The sequence below is a fragment of the Dipodomys ordii genome, unplaced genomic scaffold, assembly GCF_000151885.1.
Source record: "Dipodomys ordii isolate 6190 unplaced genomic scaffold, Dord_2.0 Scaffold147, whole genome shotgun sequence".
In the NCBI taxonomy this organism is placed as follows: domain Eukaryota; kingdom Metazoa; phylum Chordata; class Mammalia; order Rodentia; family Heteromyidae; genus Dipodomys; species Dipodomys ordii.
The window spans coordinates 2,412,246-2,426,554 of record NW_012267363.1 but is presented as its reverse complement, the minus strand read 5'-3'; the positions used below and the strand labels follow the sequence as shown (position 1 = coordinate 2,426,554).

Below are 14,309 nucleotides of genomic sequence, written 5' to 3'. Positions count from 1 at the left end.
GTACCCTCACACAACACCTACCTGCATAAGGGCCAGAGCGAAGAGAGCCTCCCGCCCGTGCTCCCGGCCCTTAAAGAGTCGGGATAATCCAATTCTCACTTGAGGGAGGGTGAGACTGGCAAAGACTCACGGGAACTTCCAGCCCATTTAGCGATACAGGTTCCTAGTATCAACCGAGACACTCCCCCATTCTCTTGAGCTATTGGTCTCTTCCATATCCCAGCGAATTCTGGGTAACAGAGCAAGCGGTGAGTTCCGGAGTGCGTGGGCGCGGCTGGGCGCGTGCGCTTTCTCGCTTGTCTGCTGTGAATGCTCCTTCCCTTGTGAGTTCTACTGGAACGTGAAGACACGATCGCCGCTGAAGAAGGCTGTTTGTAGGATTGTGTAAGATAACAAAAGAGGCGCTGGGCAGGTGGCTCAGTGGTAGAGTGCTTGCCTCGCAGGCATGAAGCCCTGGGTTCGATTCCTCAGCACCACATACAGAAAAACCGGAAGTGGCGCTGTGGCTCAAGTGGTAGAGCGCTAGCCTTGAGCTGAAGAGCTTAGGACGGTGCCCAGGCCCAGAGTTCAGACCCTACGACCGACACTAATAATAATAACAAAAATTGCAAGCCGGGCGCTGGTGGCTCACGCCTGTAATCCTAGCTACTTAGGAGGCTGAGCTCTGAGGATCGCGGTTCAAAGCCAGCCCAGGCAGAAAAGTCCCTGAGACTCTTATATCCAATTAACACTAGAAAACCAGAAGTGGCGCTGTGGCTCAAGCAGTAGAGCGCTAACCTTGAGCTGAAGAGCGCAGGGACAGCGCCCGCCAGAGTTCAAGCCCCATGACCAACAAAAAAAAGAAGAAAAATTGCAGCCGGGTGGCGGTGGCTCAGGCCTGTAATCGTAGCTATTCAGGAGGCTGAGATCTGAGGATCACGGTTCAAAGCCGGCATAGGCTGATAGATTGAGGGTCTTATCTCTAACCAGAGGAAAAGCCAGAATTTGGCCTTGAGAAAAAAAAGCTAAGGAAGAATGAGGTCTTGAGTTCAAGCTTCAGTACTGGCCAAAAAAAAGTGGGGGCCGGAAGGAAGCTATGTTAGCTACTATCACCACCACACTTCAGTGAACTTTTTTTTTTGGGGGGGGGGGGTCGGGTCGTGGGGCCTGAACTCCGGGTCTGGGCGCTGTCCCTCAGCTAGCTGTCCCAGGCTAGCACTCTACCACTTAAGACACAGCACCACTTCCGGCTTTTTTCTTTTTGTTTATGTGGTGCTGAAGAATCGAACCCAGGGCCTCAGGCATGCAAGGCAAGCACTCTACCACTGAGCCACCTTCCCAGCCCCAGGTGAACTTTTTATGCCTAGGTGAGGAGTAGGAACAGCTGAGCTTCATCCCCATACTGAGCCTTGCAGACATTACTGGCCTGAGGGCCCTCCAAATTTTGCTTAAATAATTCATCCAGAAGAACTAGTTGTGAAAAATATATATTTATATTTACAACCAAAATTCAGGAGCCCGGGAGCTGGCAAGTATAACTAGGAAGATTGTCCGTTCTACACTGCTGGCTTTCTACTACATCTGGTTCATCAGTGGGACTGGAGTACTTGGAGGGGCAGATGATCTTTCTCTGAGTCACGATCCTGATCCTCCACAGGCTGAGAGGATGAGATGGGGTTCTTCGAAGAACCTGTAAACAGATGGGAAGAGCTGTGGTTTGGCCCTGGATTGTATTTCTTGGAGGCAGGTTCTAGGGAAATAGGAGGAGGTCTCAGCCATGAAAACCTGGAATGCTTTGTTGAGAGCAGGTGATCTTGGGGCCCTGCAGCCCCTCCCTGTCTTGTTCCTTCTAGGATCATCTCCTAAAACCCTGCCATGTCAGTCAACCTCCTCTCTGAAGTGTAGAGTCCAGGAGGTGATAGGCTAAGAGTCAGAAACTAGAAAGAACATCTGAACCTTGCCAAAGAACAGGAAACAAGTTAGATAGAGGGCCTATCCCCTAGGGAAGGTGGTAGATTTAGATACTCAGACAAGAGAAAGGGCACTTTTAGCCAAGAATCAAAATTCAGGCAGTGTCAGAAACTAAAGAACAAGGAGTGCTGGCGGTCTGGGCCTTGACCTCCACACAGAAGTATGCCCTTCAGGCATTGGATAGTATTGGCTACGGGAATTGTTTGTCTGCCTTAGCAGGAGTGGAGTGGGATAAGTCTGGAACAGAAACTTGTCTGAAGGTTGGGGATGTGGGCTGAGTGCACTGCTACACAGGCCCAGGGGTAAATAGCTGCCTAAGAGGTACAGGACAGCAGAACTGCATGACACAGAGACCCTCAAAGCCTCCTACTTGGGTGTGGGGTTACATACTTGCTCCCTGCTAAGCAGCCCTGAGATGTTCCCATTGGGGATGGAACAGCCTTTGGAGCAGGAGGCCTGTGGAGTATCTCAACAACGTGGAAAGCATCTGGTGTGGGGAGTTAGGAGGACCACAGACACAGGCATTGTACAGGAAAGAGGAGATGGGACAGAAGAATTTATAGAAGTTGATGTGGAAACTCTGGAACTCTCAGGTGGTTCCAGAATCAGTCTTGGTGGAGGCAGCTAGGTGGGGACAGGAACGGCCATCACTGCTAAAACAGAGAGGACACACAAAGCTGAAGAGAGGCACAGGAAATGGCTTTTCCTGCCAGGTATGAAAGGGCTAGGGGCTTGGGCACAGGGAGAACTGCTGGAGTCAGCAAAGCTGGGTTATCAGACCAGGCAGTCCCCCTTCCTCCCCTCAGAACCAGAGAGATGCCACCTGTACTGTGGACTGGCAGAGTACGCCCTAACTTCTCCCTAATTTGTTTCCTTCTGGGTCCCCAGGCCTGCCAGACAGATCTTCAGTATAACCCTGTGCAGGGTATAACTTGGACAGGGAATCAGCACGAGAAGGCAGGGGGGCGGGTCATAATTGGGGGACCCAATGGAAGGGGCAGGCATGAGTGCAGCTGCAAAGTCCTACCCCAGAAACTCCCAGGCTGTGTAGCCCAGAAGACAAACAGCACACCCGGGCACAAGCTCTCACCCCATAGCTACTCACCAGAGATGCCTGCCCCTGATGGCTCTTCACACACGGTGGCCAGTGTTTGCTCCCACGAAGCCCAGTTCACTTCCTCCACCCTGTGGTTGAAAGAGTAGCTTTAGGCTAGGAAGGTGGCTCAGTGGTAGAGAGTGCTTGCCTTGCATGCATGAGGCCCTGGGTTCAATTCCTCAGCACCACATAAGCAGAAAAGGCTAGATAGAAGTGGCGCTGTGGCTCAAGTGGTAGAGCGCTCCCCTTGAGCTGAAGAGCTGAGGGACAGCGCCCAGGCCCAGAGTTCAGACCCCAAGACCAACAACAACAACAAAGAGTAGCTTTAAGCCGGGCGCTGGTGGCTCACGCCTGTAATCCTAGCTACTCAGGAGGCTGAGATCTGAGGATCGCGGTTCAAAGCCAGCCCGGGCAGGAGAGACCGTGAGACTCCTATCTCCAATAAACCACCAGAAAATCGGAAGTGGCGCTGTAGCTCAAGTGGTAGAGCGCTTGCCTTGAGCTGAAGAGCTGAGGGACAGCGCCCAGGCCCAGAGTTCAAGCCCCACGGGACAAAAAAAAGAGTAGCTTTAGCTCTAGGAAGCCAGCTATCTAGACTGTCCCAGGGAGGCACTTCCCCTCCCCCAATAGGTAGACAGTAGATGGACACAGGGACCAGGAGGAAGATGATTTCTCTGCCTTCCTATGCAGGGCACTGGGCCACTCACATCCCATGGGCCCTGTCCTTATGGCGGTCAGACTGCTCATAGAAGCCTGGGTTGCTCAGCACAAGCAGAGAAGAGAAATTGTGATCAGGCCTGCTTCAGGTGCGGGGGCCTTTTTATGGCTATTCTCATGATGTTTCCCCTTTCCCCCTGCACAATCACTGCCTCATAAACATCTGCTTCTGGCTGCATCTGTCACGATGTTCCCTCTCCTGCTGCCTTGGTCTGCTCTGAGCAGGGAAGGACTTGATCACCATGGAAGGGGCTATAGCTCAGAGATCAGGCTTGAAGAATTTGGGTTGAGGCAGTACAGAGCAACTAAGGCAAGATTAATGGCGGTAAAACACCTAAAAGCCTAAAACACCGTCTTCTTGGCCAGAAAGAAGAGATGGGGAGGGGCCTTCAGTCTAAGTCACTGGGATAGTTGACTAGGTAGGCCCTAGACCTGCTCTGTGAAACCTCTATTGATCCTCAGCCTTGCTTCTCCCACCAGACCTGGCTCTTAAAGCCATCCTCTGCTTTTCTTTTTTTTCTTTTTTTTTTGGGTCCGGTTGTGGGGCCTGAACTCTGGGCCTGGGCGCTGTCCCTCAGCTCTTCAGCTCAAGGCTAGCGCTCTACCACTTGAGCCACAACGCCACTTCCGGCTTTTTTCTTTTTGCTTATGTGGTGCTGAGGAATTGAACCCAGGGCCTCAGGCATGCAAGGCACGCGCTCTACCACTGAGCCATCTTCCCAGCCCCATCCTCTGCTTTTCAAGAGAGTAAGGCTGGCCTGTACTGTGCATGGCCCCTGGCGACTCCTGGGTCAGCACATCCCATGCCCACTTGCTCACCTGAAGCACCAGCGCTGGTCTGGGCTACCATCAGGCCGGGTACCAACCGTCAGCATCACACCTGCCCGCTGCTTCTTCCTCCTGCACCACCAATAGCCATTCTCCATCTCCAAGACAGAAATGGCTTTCTGGGGACAAAAGACACATCAGACAGAGTAGACCCCATTTGAAGGAAGAGGCACACAGGACAAGGGAGATAGGAAAATGCTCACATCACCTTCTAGTATAACCCTAGGTCCACTAAACACCTGGACTCAAATCCAGGTGTAATGCCTGATTAGCTGTATAGCGTGAAGTCCTAAACCTCAGTGCATCTCAGATGAGGATGACACACCTCAGCTCAGATGGTTGTGGGGATGTCAGCATGAAGAAGTGCTTGACACTGACTTGCTCTTACATTTCAGGCTTCAGAATTCTGCACCAGCAGGTACAAAACCTGCTCTGTGCCCTTCACATGTGTATGCCCACTGGCACCTATGCAAGCACAGAGCACCTGGAGCATAGAACTTTGTGGATGAAATCACTGAGGCCCCATGGAAGATGAGGGACTGGACCCAGGACAGCAGTGACTGAGCAGCAGAGTCCAACTTCCTGGGCAAGGCTTAAGACCCACCTATCTGCTCACTGTAAGTGTGTTTCTATCACCACCTGACTTTGTTACCTGCCAGATTGGCTCCATTTTCTATACAAAGAACACAGAATGGAAGCTCTGTGAGGGAAATGGTTTTGTCCTGTTCTCTGCTGCATGGAGTGCCTGGAAGTGTGCTCATCCCTACCAATAATAATACTTGACAGTAATGATGCTAGTGGTCACAGTGAAACATACATTGAGCATCTACTGTGTTATCCTAAGCACTCCATACCAATCTGCTTATCCTGTCCTCATAACTCTAGGAAGGAAAGAAGGAAGGACCGGGGGGTGATGGGGGCTAGGGATTCACACTGCTGAACTGAGCCCACTCAACTAGATGCTATGCCCTGGAGACCCACACCCACACCCACAGTAGGCCCAGCTCAAGCAAGGTCCCAAGTACGCCACAGTGGCCTCAGAACTTGGAATGGGGGGGTCTGGGAAGGTGGCTCAGTGGTAGAGCGCTTGCCTTGCATGCCTGAGGCCCTGGGTTCGATTCCTCAGCACCACATAAGAAAAAAGAAAAAAGCCGGAAGTGGCGCTGTGGCTCAAGTGGTAGAGCGCTAGCCTTGAGCTGAAGAGCTGAGGGACAGCGCCCAGGCCCAGAGTTCAAGCCCCACGACCGGACCCAAAAAAAAAAAAAAGGAACTTGGAATGGGGTGAGGGAAGGGAGCCTCTCAGGGCACCTGCAGCTTCCAGATGCTCCAGCTGTCTGTGGCCACGCTGTTGACAGTCTCGCTCATGAGAGCAATGAGCATGTTGAGCAGCAGCACGTAGGTGAGAAGCACGTAAGCCAGCAGCAGCAGCAGCACCACCCCACGGAAGCGCAGCTGCTCCTGGAAGGCCAGCTCGCCCATGCCGATGGTGAACTTGAAGAGCTCCAGTGAGGCATCCAGGATACCCCTGTACGGGGTTTCCTCCTTCTCTTGTCCTGCGCTGAGCTGGGCCGCCTCTGTGGCATTGTCACCTGTAGGGACTCCCGTGATCTGGGCCTCCCGGCTCAGGCTCACCAGGGCTATGGGAGGGTGGAAGATGATGTTCAGCCTGGGAGACCAACAGGAAGCTTTGAAGGGGTGCAGGGTGGGTAGGGGATAGGCAAGGGGCCTTTACCTACAGCAAAGCCGAAAAGGAAAACTAAGTAGACCAACAGGAAACGGAGCAAATCCCGGAGAATGACCTAGAACACAAGTTCAGGAGGGAGGCTGAGCATAGTGCACCACTCACATGCATGTACACACATGTAAATGCATACATGGGCCCTGTAAGCCACACTGAACAGAGGAGTCTTTGAGCTGGGCACTGGTGGCTTATGCGTGCCATCCTAGTTACTCAGGAGGCTGAGGTTTGAGGATTGAGTTCAGGTGGGGAAATCCATGAGAATCTCTCTTATCTCCTATTATCCAGCAAAAAGCCAGAAGTGGAGGTGGGGCTCAAATGGTAAAGCACCAACCTTGGGCAAAAAGCCTAGGCCCTGAGTTCAAGCCCCAGAATAGATACACACACCAAAAATATCTACTTTTAGATCATAACATTCTCCTACTTAAAACCTTCAATGGTCAAAAAATTAAATATAGCCAGGTGGCAGTGGCTTACATCCATAATCCTAGCTACTCAAAAGGCTGAGATCTGAGGATTGCACTTTGAAGCCAGCTAGAATAAAGTCCTTAAGACTCTTTTTTTTTTTTTTTGTGGGTCGTGGGGCTTGAACTCTGGGCCTGGGCGCTGTCCCTCAGCTCTTCAGCTCAAGGCGAGCGCTCTACCACTTGAGCTACAGCGCCACTTCCGGTTTTCTGGTGGTTTATTGGAGTCTCACAGTCTCTCCTGCCCGGGCTGGCTTTGAACCGCGATCCTCAGATCTCAGCCTCCTGAGTAGCTAGGATTACAGGTGTGAGCCACCAGTGCCCGGCTTGTCCTTAAGACTCTTAACTCTAATTAACCACAAGAAAAGCCTTAAGTATCGCTGTGGCTCAAGTAGTAGACTGCTAACCAGCAGAAGCTCATGGACAGTGCCCAGACCCTGAGTTCTTACAAGCTCCAGGACTGGCACACACAAAAAAGTTAAATGGAGAATTAAAATATGACTTAGTAATTCCACTTCTGAGTATAAATATAACCAAAAAGAATTGGAAGTAGTATTCTGAACAGCTGTTTGCATAACATGAATACATTGGCACTATTCATAATAGCCACATTATGGAAGCAATGCAAGTGTCCATCAACAAAAGAGTGGATACACAAATACTATTCAGTCTTAAAAAGGAAGGCAATCTGGACACACTACAACATGGGTGAATCTTGGCCACACTGTGCTAAGTGAAATAAGCCAGTCACAGACAAAGATATGATTCTACTCACGTGAAATAACAACCACAGGCAAATCATAAAAACAGAATGCAAAGTGGTAGCTGCCAGGGGTTGGAGAAAGGAATGGGTATTATGTTATTGAACACTATAATGGGCATCAAATTCCAGTTGGTGGAGATGAAAGTGAGTTGGAGGTAGACAGTGATAATGGCTGTACAATATGAATGCACTTAATACCCTTCAATGGTACACTTAAATTGTTAAGTAGAGCTCTAAGTATGGCTCAAGCGGTAGAGTTGTCACTCTGGCAAACATGAGGCTCTGAGTTCAAACCCCACTACCACCAAAAAGAAAATAGTGGGGCTGGGAATGTGGCTTAGTGGTAGAGTGCTTACCTAGCATGAAGCCCTGGGTTCAATTCCTCAGTACCACATAAATAGAAAAAGCCAGAAGTGGCGCTGTATTTTTACCACAGTTTAAAAAAAAGGCAAAAAAAAAACAATAAACAAAAACCTTTTCAGGACAGCAGCCAGTGGCTCATGCCTGTAATCCTAGCTACTCAGAAGGCTGAGGTCTGAGCACTGAAGTTTAAAGCCAGCCCAGGCAGAAAAAATACCTAATTAACCACCAAAAAGACAGAAGGTGCTTCTCAATGGGTAGACCACTAGCCTTGAGCAAAAACGCTCAAGGAGAGTGCCCAGGCCCTGAGTTCAAGCCCTAGGATCAGCACACGCACAGAGAAAAATTTAAAAAAACAAACCAACAAGAACAACAAAACTTCTGCAAGCTTCCAAACCCCTCCCCACAGCATTCCCCAACCCCTACCTGCAGCCAGCTCCCTCTCCTTATTTGGCCTCATTCTCCAGCCACCTAGCCTCCTGCTCTGCCTCAGTCTCAGCTTGGTCTGGCTCATTAGCCTTTTCCCTTTTACAGCTGCCTCCTCCTCCCATAGAGTGAACCATTCTTTCAGGTTTCCACTTATGGGCTGGAGGTGCAGCTCATTGATGATTGATTACCTGGCTTGCCAGGACCTTGTTCCATCCCCAGCCCTGCATATATTTTAAAAAAAAACAACAGCCGGGCATCGGTGGCTCACACCTGTAATCCCAGCTACTCAGGAGGCTGAGATCTGAGGGTCTCGGTTCAAAGCCAGCCTGGGCAGGAAACTCCTTGAGACTCTTCTCTCCAATAAACCACTCAGAAAACCAGAAGTGGTATTTTGGCTCAAGTGGTGGAGCGCTAACCTTGAGCTGAAGAGCTGAGGGATAGCCCCCAGGCCCAGAGTTCAAGCCCCACAACCGACAAAAAACCAACTTTTTTTTTTTCATTCATACAATTTTGTGGTTGAGGATAGTCTGAGTTGTTTCCTTTGAGGCAGTCCTGGGGCTTGAACTTGGGGCCTTTCTGGCTCAGCATGGGCCCTATCACTAGAGTGTCCAGCTTTCTGCTAGAGATAAGAGTCTCACAGTCTTTTCTGCCTGGGCTGTCTTCGAATCTCCATTCTCAGATGTCAGTCTCTTGAGTAGCTAGGATACAGGTATGAGCTACTGTGCCTGGCTTAGGTGTTTTTTTTGTTGTTGTTTTGTTTTTTGGCCACTCCTGGGGCTTGAACTCAGGGCCTGAGCACCATCCCTGAGCTTTTTTGCTCAAGGCTTGCACTCTACCACTTGAACCACAGTACTACTTCTGGCTTTTTCTGTTTATATGGACAGGGCTTCATGCATGCTAAGCAAGCACTCTACCACTAACCCACATTCTCAGCCTGGCTTAGGGTTTTTTTTTTCCTTGGCATTTCCATTCCTGCCCTGGAATGTCAGCCTAAGGAGAGCAGGGACTTTTCTGTTTCATGCCCAACACTGAGAACCAGGCCTGGCCATCATAGGCCCTCTCTTAACATTTGTGAAATAAATAAGTGAATGTAGACACTTGAAGATTGCCCTCTGTCCCAAGGCACAGGCACACAGCTAGATGTGTTTTCTCTGCTCCTTCCTGAAGGAAGACATACATGTTCCCATGTTGACACTTGGAAACATGTGTATGTGCATGGGTCTGCACAAATGTATAGATGGAGAGCAGGTACATGCATGCCCGTCCTTAAGCTAGTATTTGGTAAGTGTTTGGGTGAATGATACAGGTATGTGTTTTATGCCCTCCATATCAGCTGCAGAGAAGGTGCCTGTCTTCTGAAGCGAAAATTGTCCTTCTGAGTTGTGGTTGTCACTACTGCCTCGTTTGGCTGCCCTCAGATTCTATTTCCCCACCAGGCTACCCCATCTCTCACCTTCTGGATCATGACACTGTAGATGCCTGTGTGCTGGAAGCCTCGTGTATAGTAAAGGAGGTTCAGCCAGCCCAGCACCAGGGAGGACACAAGCAGGGGCAGGTACCACTCATTGTTCACGAAACACAGAACCTGCGACAGCACGGTGAGCAGGGCCTGGACCAGGCTGCATGGACACAGAGACTCAGTCAACTCCCCAGCCATCTGGTAATGTCCCCCAATTCTTGCTGCCCAGCTAACCACTACTGCCTCTCCCACCACAGTCTGGTGGTTTGAGGTCCCTTCCATCTGTCTGGGACCGGAGCCAATCAGAGCTAGCTCTCCATCTTGGGCACATTATTTAGTGCCTATGGCCCCAGCTGTCTCGCTTGTAAACTCAGGAAGAATAATGATTAAGTGTGATACTACATGGAAAGTTCAGGCCTCCCTGGAAGTGTAGTGAGCTTATCGCAATCTACAAGCATGGGAGTACAAAGGATCCCTGACTAGAATGGTAGCCAGGACTCCCAAGTCTGACCTGCACCCAAGTCCTAACCTCCTGTAATGCCTTGGGCCCCCATGTCCTTGCTTCTAAAATCAGCCTGCTGTCCTCTGCCACTCCCAGGCCTCAGAGACAGCAGGGGATGAGGAGTGAGAGACCCACGTACAAGAGGATTTCAAAGTAGCTGTCCATGAACGAGATCCAGATGAACAGGCGGCGGCGCCAGAAGTACCACGTCTGTGGAGGAGGAGGACAGAGGGAGGTAAAATGTGCTCTCCTGCCGGGTGCTGGTGGCTCATGCCTGTAATCCCAGCTACTCAGGAAACTGAGATCTGAGGATCCGGGTTCAGAGCCAACCCAGGCAGAAAAGTCTGTGAGACTATCTCCAATTAATCACCAGAAAACCAGAAGTGAAGCTGTAGCTCGAAGTGGCAGAGCACTATCCGTGAGCAAAAGAGCTCAGGGACAGAGCCCAGGCAGAGTTTAAGCCCCATGACTGCCAACAACAACTTGCTCTCCAGACACAAGAATAGCTGGGCTGAGCCGGGCACCAGTGGCTCATGCCTGAAATCATAGCTATTCAGGAGGCTGAGATCTGAGTATCATGATTCAAAGCCAGCCCAGACAGGAAAGTCCGTGAGACTTATCTCCAATAAACCACTCAGAGAACCAGAAGTGGTGCTGTGGCTCAAGTGGTAGAGCGCTAGCCTTGAGCTGAAGAGCTGAGGGACAGCGCCCAGGCCCAGAGTTCAGGCCCACAACTGACAAAAATAAAAAAAGAATAGCTGGGCTGCCTACCAGACCTTTAGTCTAGTTCTCTACCAGCACCACCTTTGAGGTTAAGGTGGTAGCTTTATTTTTGAGATGGAGCATCTCATTATTTTATCCAGGCTGGCCTTGAACCTGGCATCCTTCTGCCTTAGTGTCCTGAGTAGCTGGCATTCACCACCATACCCAGTGGGGGGCTCAGGAATCCTAAAAGCTGAATAGCTCGGGCTGGGAAGGTGGCTCAGTGGTAGAGCGCTTGCCTTGCATGCTCAAGGCCCTGGGTTCGATTCCTCAGTACCACATAAGCAAAAAGAAAAAAAGCCGGAAGTGGCGCTGTGGCTCAAGTGGTAGAGCACTAGCCTTGAGCTGAAGAGCTGAGGGACAGTGCCCAGGCCCAGAGTTCAGGCCCCACGACCGGATGCCCCCCCCAAAAAAAAAAGAAAGAATAAACAACTCTGCTGGGCACCTGTAATCCTAGCTACTCAGGAGGCTGAGATCTGAGAATCACGGTTCAAAGCCAGCCGGGGTAGGGAAGTCCATGACACTCTTATCTCCAATAAACCACTAGAAAACTGGAAGTGGCGCTGTGGCACAAGCAATAGAGCACTCGCCTTGAGCTGAAGAGTGCAGGGACAGCACCCAAGCCTAGAGTTTAAACCCCACGACCGACCAAAAAAAAAGAAAAAACAACTCAGGCACACCACTCAAGCCGCCTCTGCCTCCCTGTGATCTTTTGTAGAAAGGGGGTGGCATCCATTCTCTTTCCCCACATCCTCCAGAGTTCTTTCTAGCAGGCCTGCCCCTAGGAAGGCCTCTTCCGAGCTCTCACCTTATCCAGGGCAGGCTGGTGGTAGGCAACGATGGTGAAGATAAGCATGTAGACAAGATAACACAGGAAGTTGAGGAAGAACCTGGGGATGAGCAGATCCCATTTGGCCTGCAACAATTTGTTCAGTGGCTCCAAAACCACCATACGGTGTCGGTGCTAGGGTTGAGAGGAGAGAGACAAGGCATCGATGTAGACAGCGTATTGAGAGCAAGTAGAGATGGGCATTCACTTTATGCCAAACTCCATGCAAGGGCCAAGAACAATGAAGTAGACTTCTATACCCCAGGAGCCCCAGCTGGTCCCTCCCCACCTCTTGACCAACCCTCTTATCCATAGTGTGACTGAGGGCCTCGCCGCCATTGCAGAGCAGGTACATCCTCAGAGAGGCATCATTTGTCACCACAGGGACCTTGGCATGATCCCCATGGGGGTGGGACTTGAGTGTAATATAAGTATCGGCTTAGTGGCCAGGGTCAGGGTCATGCCCTCCAGGATTTGTGGCCACACCTCCACTGGCACAAGGGGGGGTCAGGTGTGATCAGTGTCCTGACCCATTTTGCCAGGTGTTCTTCAAGGATCTTCAGGCACACCCAACCCCCCTTGGACTCACCGGACTCCTACAATGAAAGGCAATGATCTCCAGCACTGAGTTTTCTTCCCAGCTGTCCACAGAGGCCAGGTCATACAGCGACACCCGCACAGGTCCATAGCACCACTCAGTGAACTTCCGGGACAGGGGCTGGCAGAGTCCTGAAAACTCCCGTTGCAGGATATGCCTGAAAATCTACAGGATGACCATGTAAGCTTGCCTGATGGGCCCTTCCTGGTACTAGTGCTGCCTGCCATCTTCAGAGCAGCAGCAGACAGACTCAGGCCCCTGCCAGGCACACTTGGGCTTGGAGTTTCCACACCCTTACAAGCCTTTATGCTGATGGTTCATGCCTATAATTCCAGATACTCAAGAGGCTGAAATCTGAGGAATGCAGTTCAAAGCCAGTCTAGGTAGGAAAGTCTTGATACTCCTACTCCTATCTCCAGTTAACCACCAAAAAGCCAGAAATGACACTGTGACTCGTGTGGCAGAGTGCCAGCCTTGAGTGAAGAAGCTAAGGAACAGAGCTCAAACTTTTTTTTTTTTTTTTTGGTAAGTCATCGGGCTTGAACTCTGGGCTTGGGCGCTATCCCTCAGCTCTTCAGCTCAAGGTGAGCGCTCTTCCACCTGAGTCACAGTGCCACTTCTGGTTTTCGAGTGGTTTATTGGCGATAAGAGTCTCACGGACTTTCTTGCCCGGGCTGGCTTTGAACCGAGATCCTCAGATCTCAGCCTCCTGAATAGCTAGGATTACAGGTGTGAGCCACCAGTGCCCGGCTACAACTCAGATTCTTAAATTCAAGCCCCAGTACATGCACCAAAAAAAAAAAAAACAATCAATCATAGCCAAGTGCAGGTGGCTCATGCTTATAATCCTAGCTATTCAGGAGGCTGAGATCAGAGGATCGTGGTTCAAAGCCAGCTTGGGCAGAAAATTCCATGAGACTCTTATCTCCAATTAACCACCAGAAAACTGGAAATGGTGCTGTGGCTCAAGTGGTAAGAGCACTCACCTTGAGCTGAAGAGCTCAGGGACAGTACTCAGGTCCAGAGTTCAAGCCCCATGATTAACAAAAAAAAAAAATCAAAGTGGGTAGGGACGTGGCTCAGGCTTAAGTAGTAGAGTACCTGCCTAGAAAGTATAAGTCCCTGAGTCAAACCCCATTATCATACCAAAAAAGAGGAAAAGAAAAGAAACCACAGAAGTCTAGATGAAACACAGATATGGATATCCTACATAATTATGTTATTATATAAATTGTAGCACAGACTATAAAATTATATGACATAATTATGTAATGACCTAATTATATATACTTATATATAATATAATGATTATATTGTATGTATTATATATATATATAATTTTATAGAAGGAATTAAGTAATATTAAAACAAGAAACCAGGGCTGGGAAGGTGGCTCAGTGGTAGAGCGCTTGCCTTGCATGCATGAGACCCTGGGTTTGATTCCACAGCACCACATAAGTAGAAAAGGCCGGAAGTGGCACTGTGAGTCAAGTGGTAGAGTGCTAGCCTTGAGCTGAACAGCTGAGGGACAGAGCCCAGGCCCAGAGTTCAGGCCCCATGACCAACCAAAAAAAAAAGAAACCTTTAAGGAAAAAATAATTACACCTACATACACAAAATGTTTGTTTTGGGTTTTTGTTTTTTTTTTGGGTCCGGTCGTGGGGCCTAAACTCTGGGCCTGGGCGCTGTCCCTCAGCTCTTCAGCTCAAGACTAACGCTTTACCACTTGAGCCACAGAGCCACTTCCGGCTTTTTTTCTTTTTGCTTATGTGGTGCTGAGGAATCGAACCCAGGGCCTCAGGCATGCAAGGCAA

At 50.1% G+C, this 14,309-nt stretch overlaps 1 protein-coding gene across 1 annotated transcript in view; it reads right to left on the bottom strand.

Moving 5' to 3' along the window:
* Nucleotides 1–1,462: 1,462 nt before the first annotated feature.
* Trpv2 (transient receptor potential cation channel, subfamily V, member 2) overlaps nucleotides 1,463–14,309 on the bottom strand; it is a 22,547-nt gene continuing 9,700 nt past the window's right edge. Inside the window, exons 6-14 of the mRNA XM_013031949.1 lie at nucleotides 12,487–12,660; nucleotides 11,860–12,032; nucleotides 10,446–10,556; nucleotides 9,799–9,964; nucleotides 6,324–6,390; nucleotides 5,900–6,228; nucleotides 4,583–4,710; nucleotides 3,056–3,135; nucleotides 1,463–1,669 (exon numbers count right to left, since the gene is read on the bottom strand). Of these exons, the coding sequence (XP_012887403.1) occupies nucleotides 1,569–1,669; nucleotides 3,056–3,135; nucleotides 4,583–4,710; nucleotides 5,900–6,228; nucleotides 6,324–6,390; nucleotides 9,799–9,964; nucleotides 10,446–10,556; nucleotides 11,860–12,032; nucleotides 12,487–12,660 (1,329 nt within the window). The 3' untranslated portion in view covers nucleotides 1,463–1,568. The remainder of the gene's footprint in view (nucleotides 1,670–3,055; nucleotides 3,136–4,582; nucleotides 4,711–5,899; nucleotides 6,229–6,323; nucleotides 6,391–9,798; nucleotides 9,965–10,445; nucleotides 10,557–11,859; nucleotides 12,033–12,486; nucleotides 12,661–14,309) is intronic.